Source organism: Prionailurus viverrinus, chromosome C2 (genome assembly GCF_022837055.1).
Source record: "Prionailurus viverrinus isolate Anna chromosome C2, UM_Priviv_1.0, whole genome shotgun sequence".
Lineage (NCBI taxonomy): Eukaryota > Metazoa > Chordata > Mammalia > Carnivora > Felidae > Prionailurus > Prionailurus viverrinus.
This window is the reverse complement of record NC_062569.1, coordinates 2,443,480-2,467,228: the sequence shown is the minus strand read 5'-3', so window position 1 is coordinate 2,467,228 and position 23,749 is coordinate 2,443,480. Positions and strand designations below refer to the sequence as shown.

The 23,749-nt window shown below is 41.7% G+C and overlaps 1 protein-coding gene and 1 non-coding gene across 6 annotated transcripts in view; both read left to right on the top strand.

Annotated features, from left to right (window-relative positions):
* Positions 1 to 23,749, top strand: part of CNOT10 (CCR4-NOT transcription complex subunit 10) — a 70,722-nt gene that overhangs the window by 5,207 nt on the left and 41,766 nt on the right. For 3 of the 5 annotated variants that reach the window (XM_047875364.1, XM_047875365.1, XM_047875361.1), the window contains exons 1-5: positions 3,097 to 3,358; positions 10,595 to 10,689; positions 11,652 to 11,813; positions 17,022 to 17,172; positions 20,786 to 20,928. In XM_047875364.1, coding sequence (XP_047731320.1) covers positions 3,157 to 3,358; positions 10,595 to 10,689; positions 11,652 to 11,813; positions 17,022 to 17,172; positions 20,786 to 20,928 — 753 coding nt within the window. In that variant the 5' untranslated portion in view covers positions 3,097 to 3,156. Of the gene's footprint in view, positions 1 to 3,095; positions 3,359 to 10,594; positions 10,690 to 11,651; positions 11,814 to 17,021; positions 17,173 to 20,785; positions 20,929 to 23,749 lie in introns of those variants that run through there. The other 2 variants (XM_047875366.1, XM_047875367.1) reach the window with 2 other exon arrangements.
* Positions 5,522 to 5,624, top strand: LOC125175852 (U6 spliceosomal RNA). Its single transcript, XR_007156020.1, has one exon. It is a non-coding gene; the product is annotated as a U6 spliceosomal RNA (small nuclear RNA).

Here is a 23,749-nt window from a genome sequence, read left to right as displayed (position 1 = left end):
TGAACTGAAAGTTACTTCTCAGGCTTGGTTAGATTTAGATTTACCATATTTGTATATTTTTAGGTGATTCTGTATACTTTATATACACTACATGATGTCAGTTTCGATTTGTCCACCATTGGTGATGCCAAGTTTGGTCAATTTGGTAAGGTAGTGATAGGAACATCTTTTTCCAATTATAATTAGAAGTAATCTAATGGATAATAATTTAGAATAATATAAACATCCACCATTGGTGATCAGTTGTATCATGGGGGGGGGCTGCAAGGTGGTACTTTTTCTAGTTCCATTACTGCTGACATTTATTTGCTGATATTCTGTAAAGAACAGCTCTCCTGTATTAATTATCTGGGGATGAACTATAATTCTTCCCAGAAAGGCATGTTAAATGTTAAAAACTTGAAAATTCATCCTTTGCATTTACTAGTTTTTAGGATAAGGAGTTGATGTAATAGTGACCTACATTTCATGCTTTTAAGTGTCCTTAATGTTTAGGAATTTAGAGTAATATATTGGTCTTAGGATTCCAATTTTTTTTTTTTTATTACTTTATTTTGAGAAAGAGTGCAAGCAGGGGAGGGGCAGAGAGAAACAGAATCCCAAGCAGACTCTGTGCTGTCGGCACAGAGCCCAATGTGGGGCTTATCTCACAAACCGTGAGATCGTGACCTGAGCCAAAACCAAGAGTCAGATGCTTAACCAACTGAGCCAACCAGGTGCTTCTCCAATTTTAAATGTATAGTTGAGTGAATAGTTGATTTATACTTGTGAACTTTCATTTTAATTTTAACTATATTATTGCATGGACATTAAAGAATACCTCAGTCACTATTTTCATAAGTTTAATTTTTAGATTTAAGTTCTCAGAAAATTATCTTTTTAAGTCAACTGTACTTAAAATTGAATGTATGAAATATTTAAGGTAGTTAAAATTTTATGTCTGAAGAGTGTTTAACGTTGTAAAGGCGATCAAACATTCATCACATCCCTTTAAAATTAGAACTCCAAATAGAACGTCTAAGTTGAGGGACTCCTGGCTGGCTCACTCGGAGGAGCATGAGACTCTTGATCTCCGATCGTGACTTTGAGCCCCACGTTGGGTAAAGAGATGACTTAAAAATAAAATCTTTTTTTTTCTTTAATTTTTAAAAAAATTTTGTTTTTACATTTATTCATTTTTGAGAGAGAGACAGAACACAAGCGGAGGAGGGGCAGAGAGAGAGGGAGACACAGAATCCGAAGCAGGCTCCAGGCTCTGAGCTATTAACACAGAGCCGGACGCGGGGCTTGAACCCACAAACCGCGAGATCATGACCTGAGCCGAAGTCGGATAGCTAAACTGAGCCACCCAGGCGCCCCTAAAAATAAAATCTTAAGGGCACCTGGGTGGTTTAGTCAGTTGAACGTCCAAGTCTTGATTTCAGCTCAGGTCATGATCTCACAGTTTCATGAGTTTGAGCCCCATGTCAGGCTCTGTGCTGGCCCTGCAGAGTCGGCTTGGGATTCTCTCTGTGCCCCTCCCCTGCTCACGCACGCGCTTTTGCTCTCTTTCAAAATAAATAAACTTTAAAATATTATAAAAAATAAAATCTTAAAAAGAAAAGTGTAAGTTGAATATAAAAGTTTGAGGAAAATCTACACTTTCTGAATTTGTAACATTAATAAATCAAGTATTAATATTTAAAAAACGGTCTCTTTTCTGTATATAAAAACTACTCTCAAAAACAAGCAAATAAAGGGGTACCTGGGTGGCTCGGTGGTTGAGGGTCTGACTTCGGCTCAGGTCAGGATCTCTGGTTTGTGAGTTCGATCCCCACATCAGGCTCTGTGCTGACAGCTCAGAACCTGGAGCCTGTTTCCAAGTCCGTGTTTCCCTCTTTCTCTCTGCCCCTCCCCTACTCATACTCTGTCTCTCTCTCAAAAATAAATGAAGATTAAAAAAAAAAGCAAATAAATAAATACTAGTCTCAGATACGAAAATAAAAACATACTCCTCAGCAGGGGCATCTGGCTGGCTCATTCAGTGGAGCATGCAGCTCTTGATCTTGGGGTTGTGAGTTCGAGCCCCAGGTTGGGTGCAGAGATTACTTAACAAATAAATCTTGGGCGCCTGGGTGGCTCAGTCAGTTTAGCGTTGGACTTCGGCTCAGGTCATGATCTTACAGTTTGTGAGTTTGAGCCCCGCTTCGGGCTCTGTGCCGACAGCTGAGAGCCTGGAGTCTGCTTTGGATTCTGTGTCTCCCTCTCTCTCTCTGCCCCTCCCCCCATTCACGATCTGTCTCTCTCTCTCTCTCTCTCTCTCTCTCTCTCTCAAAAATAATAAACATTAGGGGTGCCTGGGTGGCTCAGTCGGTTGAGCGTCCGACTTCGGCTCAGGTCATGATCTCACGGTCCGTGAGTTCAAGCCCCGCGTCGGGCTCTGTGCTGACAGCTCAGAGCCTGGAGCCTGTTTCGGATCCTGTGTCTCCGTCTCTCTCTGACCCTCCCCCGTTCATGCTCTGTCTCTGTCTCAAAAATAAATAAACGTTAAAAAAATAAATAATAGACATTAAAAAACATTAAAAATAAAAACCAAGATACTCAGCAGTGGTAGAGATCTGCTTTGTCTGTCTTCCCCAAAGCATGTTGTTACTGATCGTTGATATTCTCTTCCTTTATTTCTGTAGTGCTGGACAGAGTGCTCAAGTCTGAGGCAGTGCTGGTCACATAGTGTTTCTCTGAGCTGTATACTAATCAGCTGTTATATATAGGGTTTTGATAAATCAGAGACGCTTGTCCAAGTGATAGGAAACCACACAGGGTGTGTGAACTTTATGGTGACCTTGGCAGATGTGAATTATTTTTCTTTTGGATGGCGTCCTTTTTTAAAACTTGCCTTCACAAAGGAATCAGCACTATTTTGTGAGTGTACCAGTGGGTTTCCTTAGGCCTTAACATTATTTTTTCCTTAGGAAAAAATGTCCTTTCTTGAAAATCATTGAGCTATATTTTGAAAAGGTAGCTTGTGTGGAAGAACCTCCTGCAGTCAGATTTGAATTGTTAACATTCTGTATTGGAATGTATCTGTGCGTTCAGTTAACTGACTTTTCAGTTTTGAAAAAGCAGTGTGTTTCTTTTCGACTTAGTTCAGACCTAAAGGCAATTGTTTGGTTCAAAATGAAGCCTGTTGGCTTAAAGGGTGTCCGGGTTTGTGTGCCTAAGAGCCCTGTACGCCTAGAAGCTCAGCCATGTTCGTTAGGCCAGAGTCGAAGGAAAGTCAGGTTTAAGGATGAAGGGCCATTTTCTCTTACAATCGGCAACGGAGACTACTTTTGGACAAATAAAGACATGTTGTGGAATTATGTGCAGACTCTTTCTGGTAAGAACTCCGCAGTCACAAATAATCTAGGTTTTAAAAACCTGACTACAAAAATAACACCCATGCCTTATAGGAAACTTGAAAAGTAGAGAAAGATAACAAAGAAAACAAAAATAGTGATCCCATTGGAGTGTTTTTGTTTCACAGTTTTATCTTGAAGTTAAAATGCAGATAAAATAATGGTTAACTGGTAAAAGGCTGTTTCTTGAGCTCTGTTCTCCAAAACGTCTGTAGAAATGGGAATTTCAGACTCTCTTGTAAGCCTTAGAGTCTAGTTTGTTTATCTTCAAGCTGGCTTCTCTTTCTCAGGAAGATTATAGGAGACTTTTATAGTTCCTAGAGGGTAACGATGATGCAGAGTAGAAGCCTAAACTCTTCAGTGCGTTGGTGACTTGTTGGGTATTTCCCCTTGCTTTACAGTATTTATAAATCACTTTTTGGCAGTTGGGCCTGTCAAAGAATGTAACCTAGAGGGGTGCCTGGGTGGCTCAGTCGGTTAAGCATCCGACTCTTGATTTCGGCTCAGTTTGTGATCTCAGGGTTCGTGGGATCGAGCCCCTCGACCGGCTCAGTGTGGACGACCAAGCCTGCTTGGGATTCTCTCCCTCCACCCTTCTCCAGCTTGTGTGCTCTCTCAGTCTCTCTCAGAATGAATGAATAAACTTAAAAAAAACTTAAAAAGTAACCTAGAGACGGTGTATCTTATTTTTTATGATTTTTTTATTTCTTAAAGTTCATTTATTTATTTTGAGGGAGAAGACGTGCATGTGTGAGCGGCGGAGGGGCAGAGAGAGCGGGAGAGAGAGAATCCCAAGCAGGCTTAGCGCTGCCAGCATAGAGCCCGGCACGGGGCTCCGTCTCAGCTGTCCCCTGAGCTCAGTGTCAGACGCTTAGCTGACTGAGTCTCCCAGGTGCCCCGAGAGCATACATTTTAGAAGAAGCTGCGGGGAGAACTCAATGGCCAACTAAGAAATTTTGACATTTGGTCTAAATTTAATGCACTTCCTTGGGAGGGAAGATAAATGTTTTAAACACTCTGGTTTTCCTAAACGTTTTTAAAGTTTTGTATTCATTGTTAAAATTTTATGACAGATACATATGTGGTATAGTGTTCTGCTTTAATCTAAACTCATTCTTTCTGGAGCTTTGAAATCCTGGGTCCCATTTTTACACATTTAAAAGTAATGGCTCCTTACTGTTCTTGTGCACCTGAAAATTTTGCAAAACAGATGTATTGTGTAAACAGTTGGGTTAACAATAACTCATTGTTTGGCTTTCTAAAGAAAAAACTGTTTAACGATGTCCTTTTAAACTTTTCTCCAATAAACTGTTAGCTTTCCTCCCCCCATTAGGACTCAATTCTTATTTATCTGTATGCTGAAGTAGAAGCGAAATGTTAATTTATCTGCTAACTTTTTTCCCTGTTTCATTTTATATAATTTTTTAAGTTTTATGTAAGTAGTCTCTACACCCAGTGTCGGGCCCGGACTCACGGCGCTGAGATCCAGAGCTGCGTGCTGTTCCTACTGAGCAAGCCAGGCGCCCTTTGTCTGCTAACTGTATCAGAAGTAACACTTGTGAAGGACCCAGATACCAGAATACTTTTTTTTTTTTTTTTTGTAGGGCAGATCTAAGTCTTAGATAAGTTCACTTAGCACAGGTTATGTTTTGTTCTTGATGTTAAGTGGCGATTCTCAAGACTGTGCCGTCTACCGGGGATTTGACGGTGATCTAAAGGCCGTTCCATAATCAAGTCATGCTAAAGCTGTTTTCACTGTTAATTGTATGTTTAGAGCGCAGAATTGTGTGTGTGTGTGTGTGTGTGTGTGTGTGTATACATACATATATATATGTCCGTTTTTGAAACTGCCAGAATTGTTGGTTGTTTTGCCAGAAGGAAGGGGAGAGAGCCAGTACTTACTTAGCATCTGTAAGCAGAGAGTTAGGTGGCCAAGGGGAGGCCGACTGAAGATGCGACTGATTCCGAGGTTTGTACAGTTTTTGTTGCACCGTGTTGCCCTCTTGAGAGAGGGCAGTTGGGAATCTTTACTGACGGCCAGGATGTACCAGGCCAGGGCTCCCAGAGTCAGCTCTGTGCACGACTGGTTCCTTGGAACGCTCCTGGAATATAGGTTTCTAGATAGTTTCAAAAATGCCCACATTGTGTTTGCTTCGGCAGCACATATACTAAAATAGGAACAGTGCAGAGATTAGCACCACCCCCGTGCAGGAAGACACGCAAATTCACGAAGCATTTTGTATTTCTGTACTGTGTTTGGAATGTTAAAAAAAAAAAAAATGCCCACATCATGAATGTACATAGTTGAATGACTCCTTACACACCCAGAAAGAAGCCCCTCCTGAGAGCTTGCTTTGAAGATTAGATGAGTTACCCTGTTTGAGGTGCTTACATGCCTAACACCTTGTGAGCCCTCAAAGCGTGTTAGCTTTATTGTTACAATTGCGGAGAAGTCGCAGGTGGTGTGGAAGGGAGGCGCAGATAGTATCTCAAGCTAGAACTTGGTTTAGCCGGGGCCGGAAGGAGTGGTGGTTGTTTCAAAGCTGCAAGCAGTTTACATTTGGAGCCCTGTTTCCTCAGGACTTCCCATACCTGACTTCTGAGTTAGGTCCGACCTCACTTGCCATCTCTGTGCCCTCTCACAGCCCTTGTTATTGCCATGGCATTAGTCACACCCGGAATCACGGGTTTGCATCTTATCTCCGCAAGGAACCTCTGAGTTTCTCAAGTGCGGGAGCCCTGTCTGTGTGGCTCATGTGTCGATCCCTTGCACTTAGAATGATGCTTGACCCTTATGGTCTCTCAGCTATTTATTAATTGGATGTATGGCCTGAATTTATTATATTCAAGCCATACTGTCACAGTTAAAAAAAAAAAAAAAGACTCTCAGGCAAGTGTTGTGCGTTTCTTCACGGTCAAGGTTAAGGAATGAACACTGTCTTCTGGGAAGCTTGCGGTGATGGCGAGGGTAGTGTTTGTAGGAATTATTGAGTCGTAAATCTGGGGGACAAGATGATCTGCCCTACCTCCCCACTTGGAGATTTGTCTTCCATTGCTACTTGAGTTGGATCGTGTTGCTTTGTGCACAGACGTATCCACTGCTTTATAGAAGCTTGTTTGGGGTTGCTGAATTTCTGACTTGGAGGGCACCCTAAAAGCCATCTAATACAGATGCTCTTTAGTAACTAGGAAAACTGATATTTGCCCCAGTTCCACTTGTGTATCAACTGTGTAATTTCAGAAGTGGCACGAGAGTTTTGGTCCTCTTACTTCAGTTCCAGGTATTGGCTCTACCTCCCCGTGCTCCCGGGTCCCATCTGTGTGTTGGAACAATAAAGTCTGCACCGCCATGCCACATAGGGGGACCTACTCTGCCGGATACATTCTCATCACTTCACGTATATTCTCGGTGAAGCCTCCCAATAACTCCAAAAAGGGCTTTCTTATCTCCGTTTTTTTTTTTTTACCTCGGTTCAAGCTTTGGAGGTCTTTAGATTCCAGGCTGGAGCGACAAATTCTATCTGAAAAAAACTCTTGTGTAAATAAATTCAGATATTGTGAGACTTTGATAGTCTGATGAATTTTTTATTCTGAGTCATCAACAATGGCATCACCCTCACGTACCTGTGTTTGCAGCCCATGCATCCTATTTATGCTTTCCGTTGGTATTCCGTTAATGGTGCGTGGGGCTTTTGTTGGTGAGTAAAACTGAAAAAGCCAGAATATTCTTTGGGAGATGACTGAAACATAAAAGTCACCTTTTTAAAACAAAAGGCAGATTTTTTAAACAAAATTAAAATGTTGGGGCACGTGGGTGGCTCAGTTGGTTAAGTGTCCGACTCTTGACTTCCGCTCAGGTTGTGATCTCATGGTTGTGAGATGGAGCCCTCGTCAGGCTCTGCTCTGGGGTGTGGGCCCTGCTTAAGATTTTCCCTCCCTCCCTCTGCCCACCCCCCACCCCATTCTCTCAGGCTCTGCTCTGGGGTGTGGGCCCTGCTTAAGATTCTCCCTACCTACCTCCCTTTGCCCCCCGCCATTCTCTGTCTCTCAAAAAAATTCATGTTAAAAATGACTGATATTTATTATCCCATATATAATATTCTTGCCATAAATGTTAGACTAAATGCATGAGGAAACAATCAGATAAACCCAGAATATGGAACATTCTACAAGGTAACTATCTTAGACTCTTTATTTATTTATTTTTTTTAAGTTTCTTTCTCTATTTTGAGACAGCACATGAGCAGGGGGAGGGGCAGAGAGAGAAGGAGAGAGAGAATCCCACGCAGGCTCCGTGCTGTCAGCTTGGCTTCATCTTACTAACCATGAGATCATGGCCTGAGCCAAAACCAAGAGCTGGAGGCTTAAGCGGCTGAGCCACGCAGGTGCCCCAGCTTAGACTTTAAAACAAGTGGTGACTTGAGGAGCAGCAGAAGGTGAGGAAGTGCTCTGGAGTAAGAGAAACAAAAGCTGTTTAAGGGAAATATGTGAGCCTTGATTGATACCCGGATTGGGAGGGAAAAATACAGTGATAAGATATTTCTTAGAACAATCAGGGAAATTGTTTGTTAGATGATATTATTGATTTATTGTTACTTTTCTTAGTGTGACCATTTTAGTTGGTTATGTAGGAGAATGTCCTTTTTTAAAAAAAAAAATTAATGTTATTTTGAGAGAGAGAGAGAGTATGAGTGGGGAAGGGGCAGAGAGAGAGGGAGACAGAACTGAAGGAGGCTCCAGACTCTGAGCACAGAGCCCAAGGCGGTGGTCTAACGCAGGAACTGTGAGGTCATGACCTGAGCCAAAGTCAGACACTTACCCTATTGAGGCACCCAGGTACCCTTGTGTTTTTTGTTTGTTTGTTTGTTAGTTTTTTAAATCAAAAGAAAGTTTTCTAAGTGGGAAAATTTTCAAATAGTAAAAGACCGTTTCTAAAGACTGATCTTTATCTTTTTTTTTTTTTTAATGTTTGTTTATTTTTGAGACAGAGAGACAGAACCCAAGCAGGGAAGGGGCAGACAGAGAGGGAGACACAGAATCTGAAGCAGGCTCCAGGCTCTGAGCTGTCACCACAGAGCCCGATGCGGGGCTCGAACCCATGGACCGTGAGATCGTGACAGCCGAGGTCGGATGCTTAACCGACTGAGCCACCCAGGCACCCCTAAAGACTGATCTTTATTAAGTACAAGTTGTATTTTGAGCTCAGTACCTCAGGGCAAAGCAAGAAATGTTGTGATCGATTTGAGATTAAATGAAGTTAAAATAATCAGCATTACAGTTTGCTGTAGCTTTCAAGGCACTGTCTCTTTCCTCCCCTTCCTGCCGTTCCCATTCCCAGTGCTTAATTATTATTATGGCATTGAATAAATGTGAAAACGGCTGAAAGATTTTGAAATCTGTTCAAACATGGAGTTAAAGGATTTAACATTCTTTATGGTCCCTTGATGTACTAGATGCTGAATTTTTTTTTTTTTTTTTTGGCTCTGTAGATGTGGTTACCTGGAAGTATTTATTCCTATTAACTTTTATAACTTTGTTGCCAGTTCTTTCCTTTAAAAAATTTCAAAAGCTCAGGTTTGTTTCTTAGTGTGGAATGGGAACTATGTTTTATGGCTACTGCTATGTAACTCTACAGAGGAAACTCTGTTGTCTCCAGAGTGTGATTTCATGGCTTAGCTTCTTGTTACTTCTCTGACATCAAGGCCCCAAATCCTAAGGAAAAGCATGATTTCTGCCAGTCCCTGTCCCCAAAATCATCTGCCACAATATATAGATGAGGCTTAGTCGAGACAGATCCCTGCTGAACAAGAAGAGCTGAGACCATGTGACCGCATCATGCAAAGTTGGGATCAATCATGCTTTCGTTAAAAAGTATTTTTTTGAAGCATTTGTCAGAGCAGTTAAGAGTAGTGAACTGGAGTAGTTTTAGACTTGATTTAGCAGAGATTTTTATGCTTATTTTGGAATTCTGTTTTCAAATAAAAAATTAATTTTGAAAATACAAAATTGTGGGGCAGGAATCATTAATCTTAGAGTGTATATGGATACTTGGGGCACCTGGGTGGCTCGGTGGGTTGAACGTCCAACTCTTGATTTCGACTCAGGTCATGATCCCAGGGTCATGGGATCAAGCCCCCTGCTGGGCTCAGCGCTCAGTGTGGATCCTGCTTGGGATTCTCTCTTTCTCTCTGCCCTCCTTTCCCACTTGCATCCTCTGTCAAAAATTAGGGGTGCCTGGGTGGCTCAGTCGGTTGAGTGTCCAACTTCGGCTCATGGTTCGTGGGTTCGAGTCCTGCATCGGCTTGCTGCTGTCCGTGCAGAGCCACTTCGGATCCTCTGTCCTCCTCTCTCTTAGCTCCTCCTCCCCCAAATAAACATTAAAAAATAAATTAATTAAAATTAAAATTTAATAAAATAGACTTCTGGGAAAAAAGATTGTATATAGATATTTAACCATGTTAAGGAAGCTTTAAGAAAAAGTTTCTTTTTAATGTTTATTTATTTTTGAGAGACAGCACAACCAGGGAAGAGGCAGAGAGAGACAGAGACACAGAATCTGAAGCAGGCTCCAGGCTCTGAGCGGTCAGCACAGAGCCCAATGCCGGGCTCAAACTCATGGACCACGAGATCATGACCTGAGCTGAAGTCGGACGCTTAACCGACTGAGCCACCCAGTCCCCCCCAAGGAAGCTTTTTAAATGTGTTAATGTTGGCTTTTGGATTTCTAAGCCTATGAAAGCATTCTTGGCCTGGAAATTAACTATGAGTTCTTAGCAACGTAGTTTTCTAATTGTTAAATGTTATTATATTCCAGCTGGATTGTAACCTTTTTGAAGGTATTGTGTATGCATTTATAATCTTCTTGTGTCTCCAGAGCCTGGCATAGTTTCTTGAATATGTGGGACTTTGGTATAGATTGCTCGGGGGCAGATCTAATATGTTTTGAGTGAATGCAACATTCTCAGTCCTGATGGACAGAGCTGTGATTCTTCCATACGTGGCGGTGGGTTTTCATTGGGCCAGACCATGGCTAAGGGAAAGGTTTCTTTGAGTTTCTGGAGGAGTGACTTCTAACTCCTTATAACACTGATAAGTCATGGTAATTGAGAGCGCCCTAACGATAGCAACTTCATTAGGAAGAAGACAGGAAGAAAACCAGGGGCACACTCACTGTACAACTTCATTTCTAAAGAACTGCAAAACTTGTGTGCTTGCAGATCAGGGAGCAGAGAAACATGAAGGGACGCGTCAGTCCTCTGGGATCACCGATCAAGAGAAGGAGTTGTCCACCAGTGCTTTCCAGGCTTTCACAGTGAGCAGCGGTTTCTTTCGGCTTCCATTTTTAGGATCTGTCGAATATGAATCTTTTCACAATGAATTTCTAAATTTGTAACTTTTGTTCTGTAATAACTCAAGAATTAAGTTTAGAGAGTAGGTTTTATTTAAATTTTTTAAACACTGGGAGTTTAAATATGGTAAAAGGAATGGGAGTAGTTTGAGCCATTCCCAAGTTTTTGTGTTTCATAAACGTGTTGACTCTTACAGTGTTATTTTTTTTTCAGTCTTTTAAACTTAGATTTGTAATTATATGGGTCAGTCTTTTCAGTTCACTTCTTTGTTCGGTGCTCTTTCTTGCATGTTCTTTAAAATGGAACCCCAGAAGTTTCTTGTCAAAACTTTAACTTTTCTGATGTTAAACGATATGAAAGAAAACCTTATTTGACTATCAGGTTACATACATGTAAGCAGAAGAATTTGATACTTGGGTATTCAGAGCATATTTATTAGAAATTAAATCATATTACCTTTCTTGGGCTAGCCTCAGCTGTTATACCGTGCTAGCAATATATACCTATATACGTGTGTGTGTGTGTGTGTGTGTGTGTGTGTGTGTGTGTGTGTGTGTATGTGTGTGTGTGTGTGTGTGTGTGTGTGTGTGAGAGACGTGGTTTTATACATGTACATAGGTATATGATACACTTACATGTCTATGTATGACTTATACACATAGTGGTGTTAGAGTGTGAGTCTTGAGAAATAAATATCTGTAATTTCTAGCTTTATTGAGATATAATTGACATATCCCAGTTTCTTAATTGACATGAATATTGTTTCATTCAGTGACTTTAATTAGTATACTTGGGGAATTAGATCTGTCTTTTTAAAGTTTTCCAAATAGAGACGAATGAAACGTATTTGGAAATGAATGTCTTAGTTTTAAAGGTAATAGGTAATTTTGTCTGTGTGTGTGTTTTGTTTGTTGGTTTGTTTTAGGCTGGAAATTATGATGCCTGTCTGCAACACCTTGCCTGCCTACAAGAAGTGAACAAAGATGATTATAAAATAATTTTGAATACAGCAGTGGCTGAGTTTTTTAAAAGTAACCAAATGACAACAGACAGTTTGAGACAAACACTTAACCAACTGAAGAATCAGGTGATACACAAATGAATTTAGCTATAAAAATGTTGTGATATTCTCTGAATTGTGAAGTAAAAATACTTAAGGAAAACTAATATGACTTGTCTGTTATTGGCAGCACAACTTCTAATGTGTCTAAAACAACTTGCATTAGTTTTATTTGTATAAAATTATTATTCCAGGAAATGAAACGTATGTTGTGTAATTTTATTTTCTAATTTGAACAGAATAGACTAACCTACAAATTTGAATGAGCTTTGGAATTTTGAAGGAAAATTAAAGTGGAAATCTATGAAGAAGCTTAGCTGCTGAGATTATCTTTCTTGTGACTGCAAAGATCTGATGATAATAATGTGAGATTGTTTTAGCATTTTGGATCAGGAGATGTTAATTGATTAAATAGAAGATATCCTGATTTATATATGGTTTGGTGCTTGCCTCGGTCATCGGTCGTAACAGCAACATCTCTCCCATCACAGGGTTAGAGCTTTGGTAGTCAAGAGGGCTAACGAAGATGACGATGATGGTAGGATTGGGTAGCAGACATTTGTTGCCTACTATGTAATAGGGCCCTGCTGAGAACTTTGCATGCAGCATCTCACTCTTTCCAGCAGTCCTATAAAGCAGCCACTATGAGGTTTCTCATTTTACAGATGGGAAAGCTGAGGTACAGATAGCTGGTGTAAATTGTCCAAAGACACAAAGCCCTTAAACGAAAACAGCTCCATGAACCCAGTCTCCTTTGACTCTAGGGCCTGTGCCTCTGAACTGCTTCAAGGTCTTGAGACCTTTTTGAGCCCCTGTCCTGTGTTCCTGGGTACCATTATGCAGTAGAGTATCACCCTAAAATGTGACCTAGTTAGAAATAAGTGACCCCTCCAGATTCTTTGTAATTTTGGGGGGGAGTAAAGATACTCTACAGTATCACCCTATACATGGTATTGTTAGAAATAAATAACCTGTTCAGGCTCTTTCTGATTACAGGAGTGAAGTAATTTACTGGCTGGATCAATCTTGATCTCAGGGTTGGGAGTTTAAGCCTCATGTTGGGCGTAGAGATAACTTAAAAAAAAAAAAAAAAAAGAGGGGCGCCTGGGTGGCGCAGTCGGTTAAGCGTCCGACTTCAGCCAGGTCACGATCTCGCGGTCCGTGAGTTCCAGCCCCGCGTCGGGCTCTGGGCTGATGGCTCGGAGCCTGGAGCCTGTTTCCGATTCTGTGTCTCCCTCTCTCTTTGACCCTCCCCCGTTCATGCTCTGTCTCTCTCTGTCCCAAAAATAAATAAATAAACATTGAAAAAAAAAGAAAGAAAAATGGCCAATATTTATCAAACTCTTATGTGATTCCAAATTCCATATTAAATGCGTTTTATGTTTTATCTCCTATAATTCTCATATTCAACCCTTGAGATAGGTCCTTGTAATTGCAGTTGTAAAACTGGGGTTCAGAGAGCCTAATGATTTTAATTTATGTGGCCAGGAAAAGTAGGACCAAGATTCAAACCAGACCTTCAGGCTTTTTTTTGTTTGTTTTTTAAGTAAACTCTACATGTGGGATTCAAACTTACAATCCAAGGTCAAGTGTTGCATGCTCTAAGGACTGAGCCATCCAGGCACCCCCAGACCTCTGACTCTTTTTATTTTTAACACTTTTTAAAATTACTTTATTTATTTTGAGAGAGAGAGAGAGAGCAAGCAAGCTGGGGAGGGGCAGAGAGACTGGGGGACAGAGAGTCCCAAGTGGGCTCTGTACTGACAGCACCTAGCCCGATATGTGACTTGAACTGACAAATCGTGAGATCGTGACCTGAGCCGAAGTCAGCCGCTTAACCAACTGAGCTGCCCAGGCACCCTGAGTTTTTCTTATAGATTGTAAGTGATCTCTACACCCAATGTGAAGTTCGAACTCACAACCCTGAGATCAGGAGTCTCATGCTCTACCAACGAAGCCAGCCAGGTGCCCCAAAATCTTTTTTATTTTTTTATTCCTTTAATTTTTTAAAAAAATGTTTGTTTATTTTTGAGAGAGAGGCAGAAAGAGAGGGACACAGAATTCCAAGCAGGCTCCATATTGTCAGTGCAGAACCTGACCTGGGGCTCAGACTCACGAACCTTGAGATAGTGACCTGAGTTGAAATCAAGAGTCGGATGCTTAACTGACGAGCAATCCAGATGTACTGCCCAAAACCTTTTTTTTTTTCTTAATTTTTTAATGTTCTTGTTTATTTTTGAGACAGAGAGAGAGCATGAGCAGGGTAGAAGCAGAGAGAGAGGGAGATGCAGAATCTGAAGCAGGCTCCAGGCTCTGAGCTGTCAGCACAGAGCACGATGTGGGGCTTGAACTCACAGACTGTGAGATCATGACCTGAGCCGAAGTCGGACGCCCAACCAACTGAGCCACCCAGGTGCCCCTGCCCAAAACCTTTTTTAGAATAAGAAAGAGACTCTTGCAAGCTTCCTGTTAAGCCAAGAAAACTGCTTTTTAAAATCCTTTCACCAGCCTTTTTTTTTTAATGTTTATTTATTTATTTTGAGAGAGAGAGACAGAGATGAGAGAGAATCCCAAGCAGGCTCCGCCCTGTCAGGGCAGAGGCCTATGCAGGGCTCATCCCAGGAACCATGAGATCATGACCTAAGCCAAAATCAAGAATCAGAGGTTGTTTTTTTTTTTTTTTTTTTTTTTTTTTAATTTTTTTTTCAACATTTATTTATTTTTGGGACAGAGAGAGACAGAGCATGAACGGGGGAGGGGCAGAGAGAGAGGGAGATACAGAATCGGAGACAGGCTCCAGGCTCTGAGCCATCAGCCCAGAGCCTGACGCGGGGCTCGAACTCACGGGCCGCCAGATCGTGACCTGGCTGAAGTCCGACGCTTAACCAACTGCGCCACCCAGGCGCCCCTGTTTTTTTTTTTTTAAACAATGATCCACCTTTTTGTTTTTTATTTTTTTTTTTTAATGTTTGAGGGACAGAGCTTGAGTGGGGGAGGGGAAGAGAGAGAGGGAGACTCAGAATCTGAAGCAGACTCCAGGCTCTAAGCTGTCAGCACAGAGCCCGACATGAAGCTTGAAGTCACGAACCATGAGATCATGACCTGAGCTGAAGTCAAACGCTTAACCAACTGAGCCAACCAGGCACCCTTCACCAGCCTTGATTCTTAATAAGGCTGGTTCAGTAATATTCCTCATGCAATCCACTGTCTTGTGTTTCCTAGAAGTGTTTATACCCGTGTCTCCTAACTTTTCTCTAAATCATACTTCTGTTCAAGGTCCTATGCCCTGGGCATATTTACATACATACCTTTTCAACCCATTCCACTTCTGTTATGCTTTATCTCATTTAACGAATAGTTTTTGTTTTGGCTAGAGCCAAACAAGTTCATGTTTTTCGTGAATCACAGAAAGTGTGGCGGTTATATATGTCACAAGTTCAATCCTTTTTGAATCCAAAATTCCTTAATTTGTCCAAAACCCTCCTTTCTGGCTAAGAATTAACCCTTTCTTAGCTCATTCTCTCTGCATTACATTACTACCAAGAAGTATTGTCTTTCTCTGGAAATTGAGTTTTCTCTACAGAGACTATTTTTTAATCATTGGAAGATAGTGACTTGGTAAGTGAAGATTATACAGAAGCTCCAAATTCACTGAGATGCACGTGCTGTTGGTCAGAGAGGACCAGTTGGTAACATTTGCACCTCCCTGTCAGGCTTACGCGTTATGACTGAAGTCTGCAGATGTCTGATTACAGGTCACTATGTGTCCTGAAACTTCTGGTACCTTGTCATTAGCAAAACGTTAAGTTCATCATGTATATCAAAGTTCCACTGCTTAATGTAGGGGAACGTCAGTCTTAGAATTAATTACTTAACATTGCTCGGTAACTTATTCCAATCTTCATAGTGACAAAGAAAGATTAGTTTTAATACTAATTCCAGCTTTGGGTATTACATGAAAGTACAGAATGGCTATGAAACTTTATTAAAATTTGCAAGCCTACTGCAATAACTTAGGGAGGGGATAAGCAGGTAGTCATTAGCTTTAAAACGCAGAGTGTGGGGGCCCCTGGGTGGCTCAGTCAGTTAAGCATCTGAGCCCCACATCGGGCTGTGCACTGACAGAGCAGAGTCTGCTTTGGATTCTCTCTTTCTCTCTCTGTCCCTCCCCAACTTGTGCTTTCTCACTCTTAAAATAAATAAACTTATAAAAAGAAATTTAAAAAATAATACAATGCAAACTTATTTTTTTTTCTTCTGGTATCAGATGTAGATGTTAGTGTTTTTAGTAAAGCCATCAATAGCCTATTTTTGTTGTTTATTTAAAGATTCTATTTTTTTAAGAGCTCCTGGGTGGCTCAAGTCAGTTACGTGTCTAGCTCTTGATTTTGGCTTAGGTCATGTCACGACTTCATGGTTCGTGGGATTGAGACCTGCATCCATCTCTGTGCTGACAGTGCAGATCCTGATTGGGATTCTCTTTCTCTCTCTGCCCATTCCCCGCTTGTGCTTGTTTGTGCGTGCATGTGCTGTCTCTCAAACGTGAGAAAAAAATTTCAAATAAAATAAAAAATCTGCTTTCTTTAAGTTATGGGAACAAAACCTGAACGTAAGAGGAAATTCAGAAAATATACTTCCTAGCTATAAGGCCTTGGGCAAGATAGTTAAGCTTTTTGTGCTGGTCTTCTTATTTATAAAATGGGAATGATAATGTCTATGTCCTTGAGGTATGGTAAAGATTAAATGAGATATTCTCTGGAAAATGTTTCATGTAGCAGGTCTGGCCCATAGTTAAGTAGTTAGCTGTTTGTTAATGTTTAAGTTTTAGTTTAGTTTTTACAAAATGGAATCAAGCTTATGTATACATAGTGAGTGCGTAACATAGTGCACATGGGAAAGATTGTTTTGAGTTTTGCTCGCTCCCAAGGAGGCTACAAAGTGGGGAACCAGTTCAAAAGCCATGTTGGCGGTTGAGACGTTCTTCACAGTGCCAAGGAACAGACTTGCCTTGCCTTGTCTACATAAAGTCCCATGAAAATGTTTTACTTAATGGGATTTTATTATTAATAAAGTAATTTTTAGTAAGAATAATTAAAATCTGGAAGTTCTGTTGAAAATGTGGAAAAATCCAGAGTGAGAAATGTTGGCCTGTGTTCCTGTTTACTCGCATAGCTTCTTTCATTTCTGTTTATTTCTTACTGTTTTGAGAACATATCCTGGCTGACTGTTCCCTAGGTCCACTCAGCTGTCGAAGAAATGGATGGCTTAGACGACGTGGAGAACAGCATGTTGTATTACAATCAGGCAGTCTTTCTGTATCATCTGCGGCAGTACTCAGAGGCCATAGCAGTTGGTGAAAAGCTCTACCAGTTCATAGAACCTTTTGGTATGTTCTCTCAAGTCCAGAACTTCCTGTCGTACTCAGAGGGGGCTCTGGTAGTTTCTTACCCAGTCAAATCAAGGAATCACATGCCTCTATTTAAAGAAAGAAGGAGGGGCGCCTGGGTGGCTCAGTCGGTTGGGCGGCCGACTTCGGCTCAGGTCGTGATCTCGCGTGAGGTCGGGCCCCGCGTCGGGCTCTGGGCTGAGGGCTCAGAGCCTGGAGCCTGTTTCACATTCTGTGTCTCCCTCTCTCTCTGACCTTCCCCCATTCATGCTCTGTCTCTCTCTGTCTCTAAAATGAATAAACATTAAAAAAAAATTAATTAAAAAAAGATAAAGAAGGAAAAAGGCTGTGTCCAGGTTTAGCCACTAAAGATAAAAAAGGTAAGAATGACATTGCTTTTAGATGAACCCAGGTTTTCTTCTCCCATTTCCTCCCCACTCCTACCCCTCGATTTTTGCAAATTGTGATCAGAAATGAGGTTGCTAATTGGAAAGACTTCGTGCTTTTTGTTTTTTTCTTTGCTGTGTGAACACAGCTTCGTGTACCTGATCCGTTCTTTATTGAGCGGTGTGTGAAGAGTGGGGATGTTAGCGGACAGCCTGGTATCTTCCTGTCTGTTGCCCCCCTGACAGTTTCGTGGGTAATCCGTGGAGTAGATAGTACAGACTCTGTTTTGGTGTCGCGATTATCTTGCAGTTACTAGCCTTGAGTAAGCGTAGTAAGAAAGGTACGGGCAAGGGAAAAAAGAGGGAGCAAACAAGGCAGCGAAGCCAGATCCAGGAGGTGGTTGTTAGAGAGGGCTGTTTGTTTCCAGCCCACAAGCAGTCAGATTTCAATGTGACCATGTTTTTGTCTTTTTCTTCAGGTTACTTTCTTTTAAATTCAAAACACTAATGCCAGTTCTTGATTTATAAACACCTGATTGCTAATGTGGTTCCCGCAGGATAAGAAGCAGAGTGTGGTGGCTCCTCTGTGGGGCTTTGGGAAGAGTTACAGGGTCCCCTTTTGCTGTCAGCTGGTTGAGTGGCTGTTTCCTGTGGCTCCAGGGAGGCATTTTCAAGGTGCTCCTCTCTTCCTCCGTCCTGAGGGCATGGTGGCTGGACAGATTGGGCAGGAGAGATGCCCGTGCTGAAGATGGTGTAAACAGCGGCCAGTTCCTTTCTCTGTAAAGCTGGAAATCAGAATTATACCTCCAGGATGACACAGATGGATTTTTCTTTTTAAATTTATTTTGGGAGAGAGTGCGCACACATATGAACTGGGGAGGAACAGAGAGAGAGGGAGAGGGAGGGAGAGAGAGAGAAAATCTCAAACAGGCTCTGTGCTGTCAGCTCAGAGCCCAGCTCGGGGCTTGATCTCACATACTGTGAGATCATGCCTGACCTGAGCCAAAATCAAGAGTTGGACTCTCGACCAACTAAGCCACCCAGACACCCCCTCAGATGTATTTTTCTCTAAAGCTTTTTTTTTTTTAAAGTAATCTCTACACCTGATGTGGGGCTTGAACATGTGACCCCAAAATCAGGAGTCGCACGCTGCACCGACCTTGCCAGCCAGGCACCCCTACGAAGCTGGTTGTTAGAATTTCGGGAACCGTTCATGAAATCTTGTTCCTCTGTACGGTGGCCAAGTGGAATAAAGCCACCGAGGCAGAATTCAGATCCATTTTTCTTCTTTCTTTGAAAATTGTTATTGTTATTTTTAAAAACTTTGCTGCTTGGTTCTTCACACAGCATGTATTTATTGAACATACACGGTGGACCCAAACTGTTCCGGGTTCTGAAGATAATGTAGTGACTGAAACAGAGAGCCTTTACTCTCGTTAAGCTTATATTCTAACGCGCGAGAGAGCGACACAGTAAGTTTGTATTGTGAGGTAGCCAAATGCCATGAAGAAAAGCTAAAATCAGTAAGAGGATAGAGCTGGACTGGGAACGCTGTTTTTAGGTGAGGCAATCGAGGAAGGCCTGGGGTAAGACAGCATTTGAAAAGAGACCTGAGTGAGGAGAGGAGGTGAGCCCCATGACTCTTGAGGGGAAGGCATTCCAGCCAGAGGTGATACTGTGTACAGAGCATCTGAGATGAGCTTGAGTTTGCCGAGTGAGAGAAACAGCAGGTCGTTGACCTGGAGCCAGGTGGGGAGAACGGTAGCAGGTGACGTCAGAGGCAGCAGGGTAAGGAACAGGTGAAGTCCTGTGGCCTGGCCTGGGTAAGGACTTAATGTTTTCGTTGTTTTTTTAAATTTTTTTTAAATGTTTTTATTTTTCAGAGTGACAGAGTGTGAGTGGGGGAGGGGCAGAGAGAGAGGGAGACACAGAATCCGAAGCGGGCTCCAGGCACAGAGCCCGATGTGGGTCTCCACATCACGGATCATGAGATCACGACCTGAGCTAAAGTCGGACGCTTAACCGACTGAGCCACCCAGGTGCCCCAAGGACTTAGTGTTTTAAGAGTAGTGGTGGGATGGGTGCCCGGTTGGCTTAGTCAATTGAGTGTCCAACTCTTGGTTTAGGCTCAGGTCGTGATCCCAGGGTCCTGGAATCGAGCCCTGCATTAGGCTCTCTGCTGACAGTGCTCGCGCTCGCTCTCTCTCTCTCTCTCTCTCTCTCTCTCTCTCTCTCAAAATAAATAAACTTAAAAAGAGTGGTGTGAAACCCGTAGAGATATATGACCTTTGTGCATCAACCATGTTGATTCTAGTTTTCAATTGATTCCACTCCGGCTGCTCTGTAAGAACAAGAATGGAATCGGGAAGACTTGTTAAAAGGCTCTTAAGGGCTTTTAAATTTTTCTGGTCTTGATTTTAGCATCCTTTTTTAGATCTTATTTTTCCTTTTATCTTCTCTTTTGAAAGGAAAAGAAAATAGTATTATGACATGCCAGGTTACCCTTTCTCTCTTCATTGGGCCCTTCTTCCTTTGAAGTCCTTGTTAGAGTTGGAAGGAACCTCAAGAGATCACCTGGTTCACTCCCCTGCCTTCAAGCAGGTGAAGTATTCACCCCATTTTACAGGTCAGCCAGCTGAGGTGTAAAAATTAGCTCGCTGATATATAGAGGTAACATATCCAGTAAGTAGCTGAGCAGGTACAGGAATTGAGGTTTCCTTCTACCTGAAGTGATTCTCCTCATTTGGTGTGTTGGTAGATATTTTGCCAAAGAAGGATCAGCTAGTAGAAACCCAGCGACGGGAGGCCTTCAGATGGAGACTACTGCAATCGCATTGTTGGTATTGCAGGTTGCTTCCCTTCATGGCTCTGGGGGATGAGCACACATTTAAATAAAGAGACTTAGGGGGTGCCCGGGTGGCTCAGTCAGTCAAGTGCCTGACTTTGGCTCAGGTTATGATCTCACGGTTCATGAGTTTGACCCCTGGTCTGAGAGCACCGAGCCCACTTTGGATACTCTGTCTCCTTCTCTCTCTGCCCCTTTCCCACACATGTCCGCCCGCCCTCTCTCTCATTCTCTCTGAAACATAAATAAACATTTAAAAACAAAAAACAAAACAAAAATAAAGATTTAGGCTTTGCTCTTTAGGAATCTGGGGAGAGGAGTGGTCAGAAATGTTTGCTTTACTTTGGATTGTAACTTTTCTTTTCTTGTTTTTTTCCCCCAGAAGAAAAATTTGCCCAAGCAGTGTGTTTTTTGCTTGTAGACCTATATATATTAACCTATCAAGCTGAGAAAGCTTTGCATCTTCTTGCTGTCCTAGAAAAAATGATTTCACAGGGTAACAATAACAAAAATGGGAAGAATGAGGTGAGTGTTGTAAGGTGATCAGATTAAAATTTATGGTTATTAAATATTTTAACAGCTTTATTGAAATGTAACTCATTATACAGGATGGTGGCTATCATTAATAATATTGTATAACATATTTGAAAGTTGATAAGAGAGTAGATATTCAAAGTCCTCAGCACAAGAAAGAGACCTTTGTAATTGTACAGTCTAGTGATGGATGTTTTAACTAGACTTATTTTTTTTTCCTTGCAATGTTATTTATTTTTGAGAGACAGAGAGTGTGAGCAGGGGTGGGACAGAGAGAGAAGGAGACACAGTATCTGAAGCAGGTTCCAGGCTCTGAGCTGTCAGCACAGAGCCTAACACGGGGCTCGAACTTGTGAACCGTGAGATCATGACCTGAGCTGAAGTCAGACACTTAACTGACTGAGCCACGCAGGCGCCCCTAGCTAGACTTCTTTATTTCACACTTGATACAGATATCTCATTGTTATGTTGTAGACCTAAAACATAATGTTACATGTCAATTATACCTCAAAAAAATCTTTTTTGTTACAGCTTATTTTGTTGTTTATGAAAATTTTTTTAATAAATGAAAATCAAAAGAATTATGCCTACCCTCAGGTGGCCCACAGGCTACGTAGGGAGAGACAGATGAGTTAAATTTTTTATTAATGAGGGCAGTCTGGCTGGCTCAGTTGGTAGAGTGTGTGGCTCATGGTCTCAGGATCATGAATTTGAGCTCCACGTTGGGCATGGAGCCTATTTAACTAAAAAAATTTTTTTTTTGATTAATGACCTAAAAAAAAGCAAAGGTAAATATAATTCGCATCCCCAAAATTTACCTTTTTAAAGTGTATAATTCAGTGGTTTTTAGTATCCTTACTGAGTTGTACAAGCATCACCACTGTGTACATTTTCATCACCCCAAAAAGGAACCCCGTACCCGGTTAGCACTTTTTCTTTTCCCCTTCCCCCAGCCCCTGGCAACCACAAATCTTTTTTTTTTTTTTTTTTTAAGTTTATTTATTTTGCAAAAAAGAGGAAGCGGGGAGGGGCAGAGAGAGAGAGCGAGAGAGAGAGAGAATCCAAGCAGGCTCTGTGCTGCCAGAGGGGAGCATGATGCAGGGCTCAAATTCCTGAACTATGAGATGGTGACCGGAGCCAAAACCAAGAGTCAGACACTTAACCGACTGAGCCACCCAGGTGCCCCTGATGTACTTTCTATTTTTGTGAATTTGGACTATCCTGGCCATTTCATATAAATGCAGTCATATGATATGTGGCCTTTTGTGATTGGTTTCTTTCACTTAGTTTGATACTTTCAAAGTTGACCAGGTTGTAGCATGTATATTTCTTTGCTTTTTATGGCCAGATCATACTCCATTGTATCAATTTGCCACAGTTTTTATCCATCAGATGATGGTCATCTGGGTTGTTTTCCACATTTGGTGATATAAATGATGCTACTGTGAACATTTGTGTACAAGTTTTTGTGGCGGCATGTTTTCATTTCTCTTGGGTACATGTCCAAGAGTGGAATTGCTGGATTGTATGGTAATTCTGTGTTTAATCTTAGGAGGAACTGCCAGCCTGTTGTACAGAGGCTGAAAATGTCACACAATTTTACATTCCTACCAGAGTCTTGTGAGGGTCTCAGTATGTTAGCATCTTGGCATGTGTGAGATACTAATTTTACAGAATGTAAAGATTAGAATTAAGACAATAGAAACCCCAAAGCTGGATAAACAGGCAGCTTTCACTAGAAAATATTTCATCATGAAAGTTCTTTAGAAAGAATGCACATTTGTGACATATTCTGATAAGGGACTTGGTAGGAATACTTCAGGGGCGCCTGGGTGGCTGAGTTGGTTAAGCGTCCGACTTTGGCTTGGGTCATGATCTCACGGTTTGTAGGTTTGAGCCCTGCGTCGGGCTCTGTGTTGACAGGTTGGAGCCTGGAGCCCGCTTTGGATTCCGTCTCCCTCTCTCTCTCTGCCTCTGCCCCGCTCGCATGCGCGCTCTCTCTCTCAAAAATAAATAAACTTTGAAAAAAAAAATTAAAAAAAAATAAATAAATAAACGTTAAAAAAATACTGAAAAAAAAAGAATTTGGTTAAATCATCTTAGCATTATTCCTAAACACTGTGTGGTAAAATACTCTATTTTTATATTCAGTACTGATAAGAGTTGAGAAAATGCAGTTCTGTTCAACAGATGCTTGTGTCCTCTACTAGCTATTAAAGTGACAAAAATGAAAACGTTTTCGCTTTTCCAGGAACTCCAGTGTGTGGGAGGAGAAAGCTGGGGAGCATCTGTCCAGGGGCTGGGGGGAAGGTGGGGAAGGAAGTTTGGATGTTTGATTTAGGCCTTGAAGGATTTGGTTTGAGTAGACAGAAGCAGCAGGCTGGAGCAGGGTAACCGTCGTGGCAGAGAAAACAGCACAGAGGTGAGAGTGGATATTGGGAGGAATTTCCGGCAACCTCAAATGCATAGTATACCTGAAAAGTCAGTGGAGATCAGGAGACGAGATTGGCAACTCAAATAATGGGTCTCATTGTGAAGGCTTTTGAACACTGCTAGGAATCTAGGGTATGATGTTGCCAGTGTTTATACCAGAGAAAATTTTTAAGAAGGGAACGACATGGTCTGTTCTGGGTTCCAGAAGGATAACCTCAAGTTTTGCTTGAGTAATATCTGTGCTTTTTAAACCTGGCTATCATTATGCTCAGTGCAAGCTTCTCAAAAGTAGAGTTTCCTTAAGAAAAAAAAAAAAAAAAAAAGTTGCCTATTACTCCAGACTATTACACCTGAATGTCTGGATTCTGAAGTTTGGAAA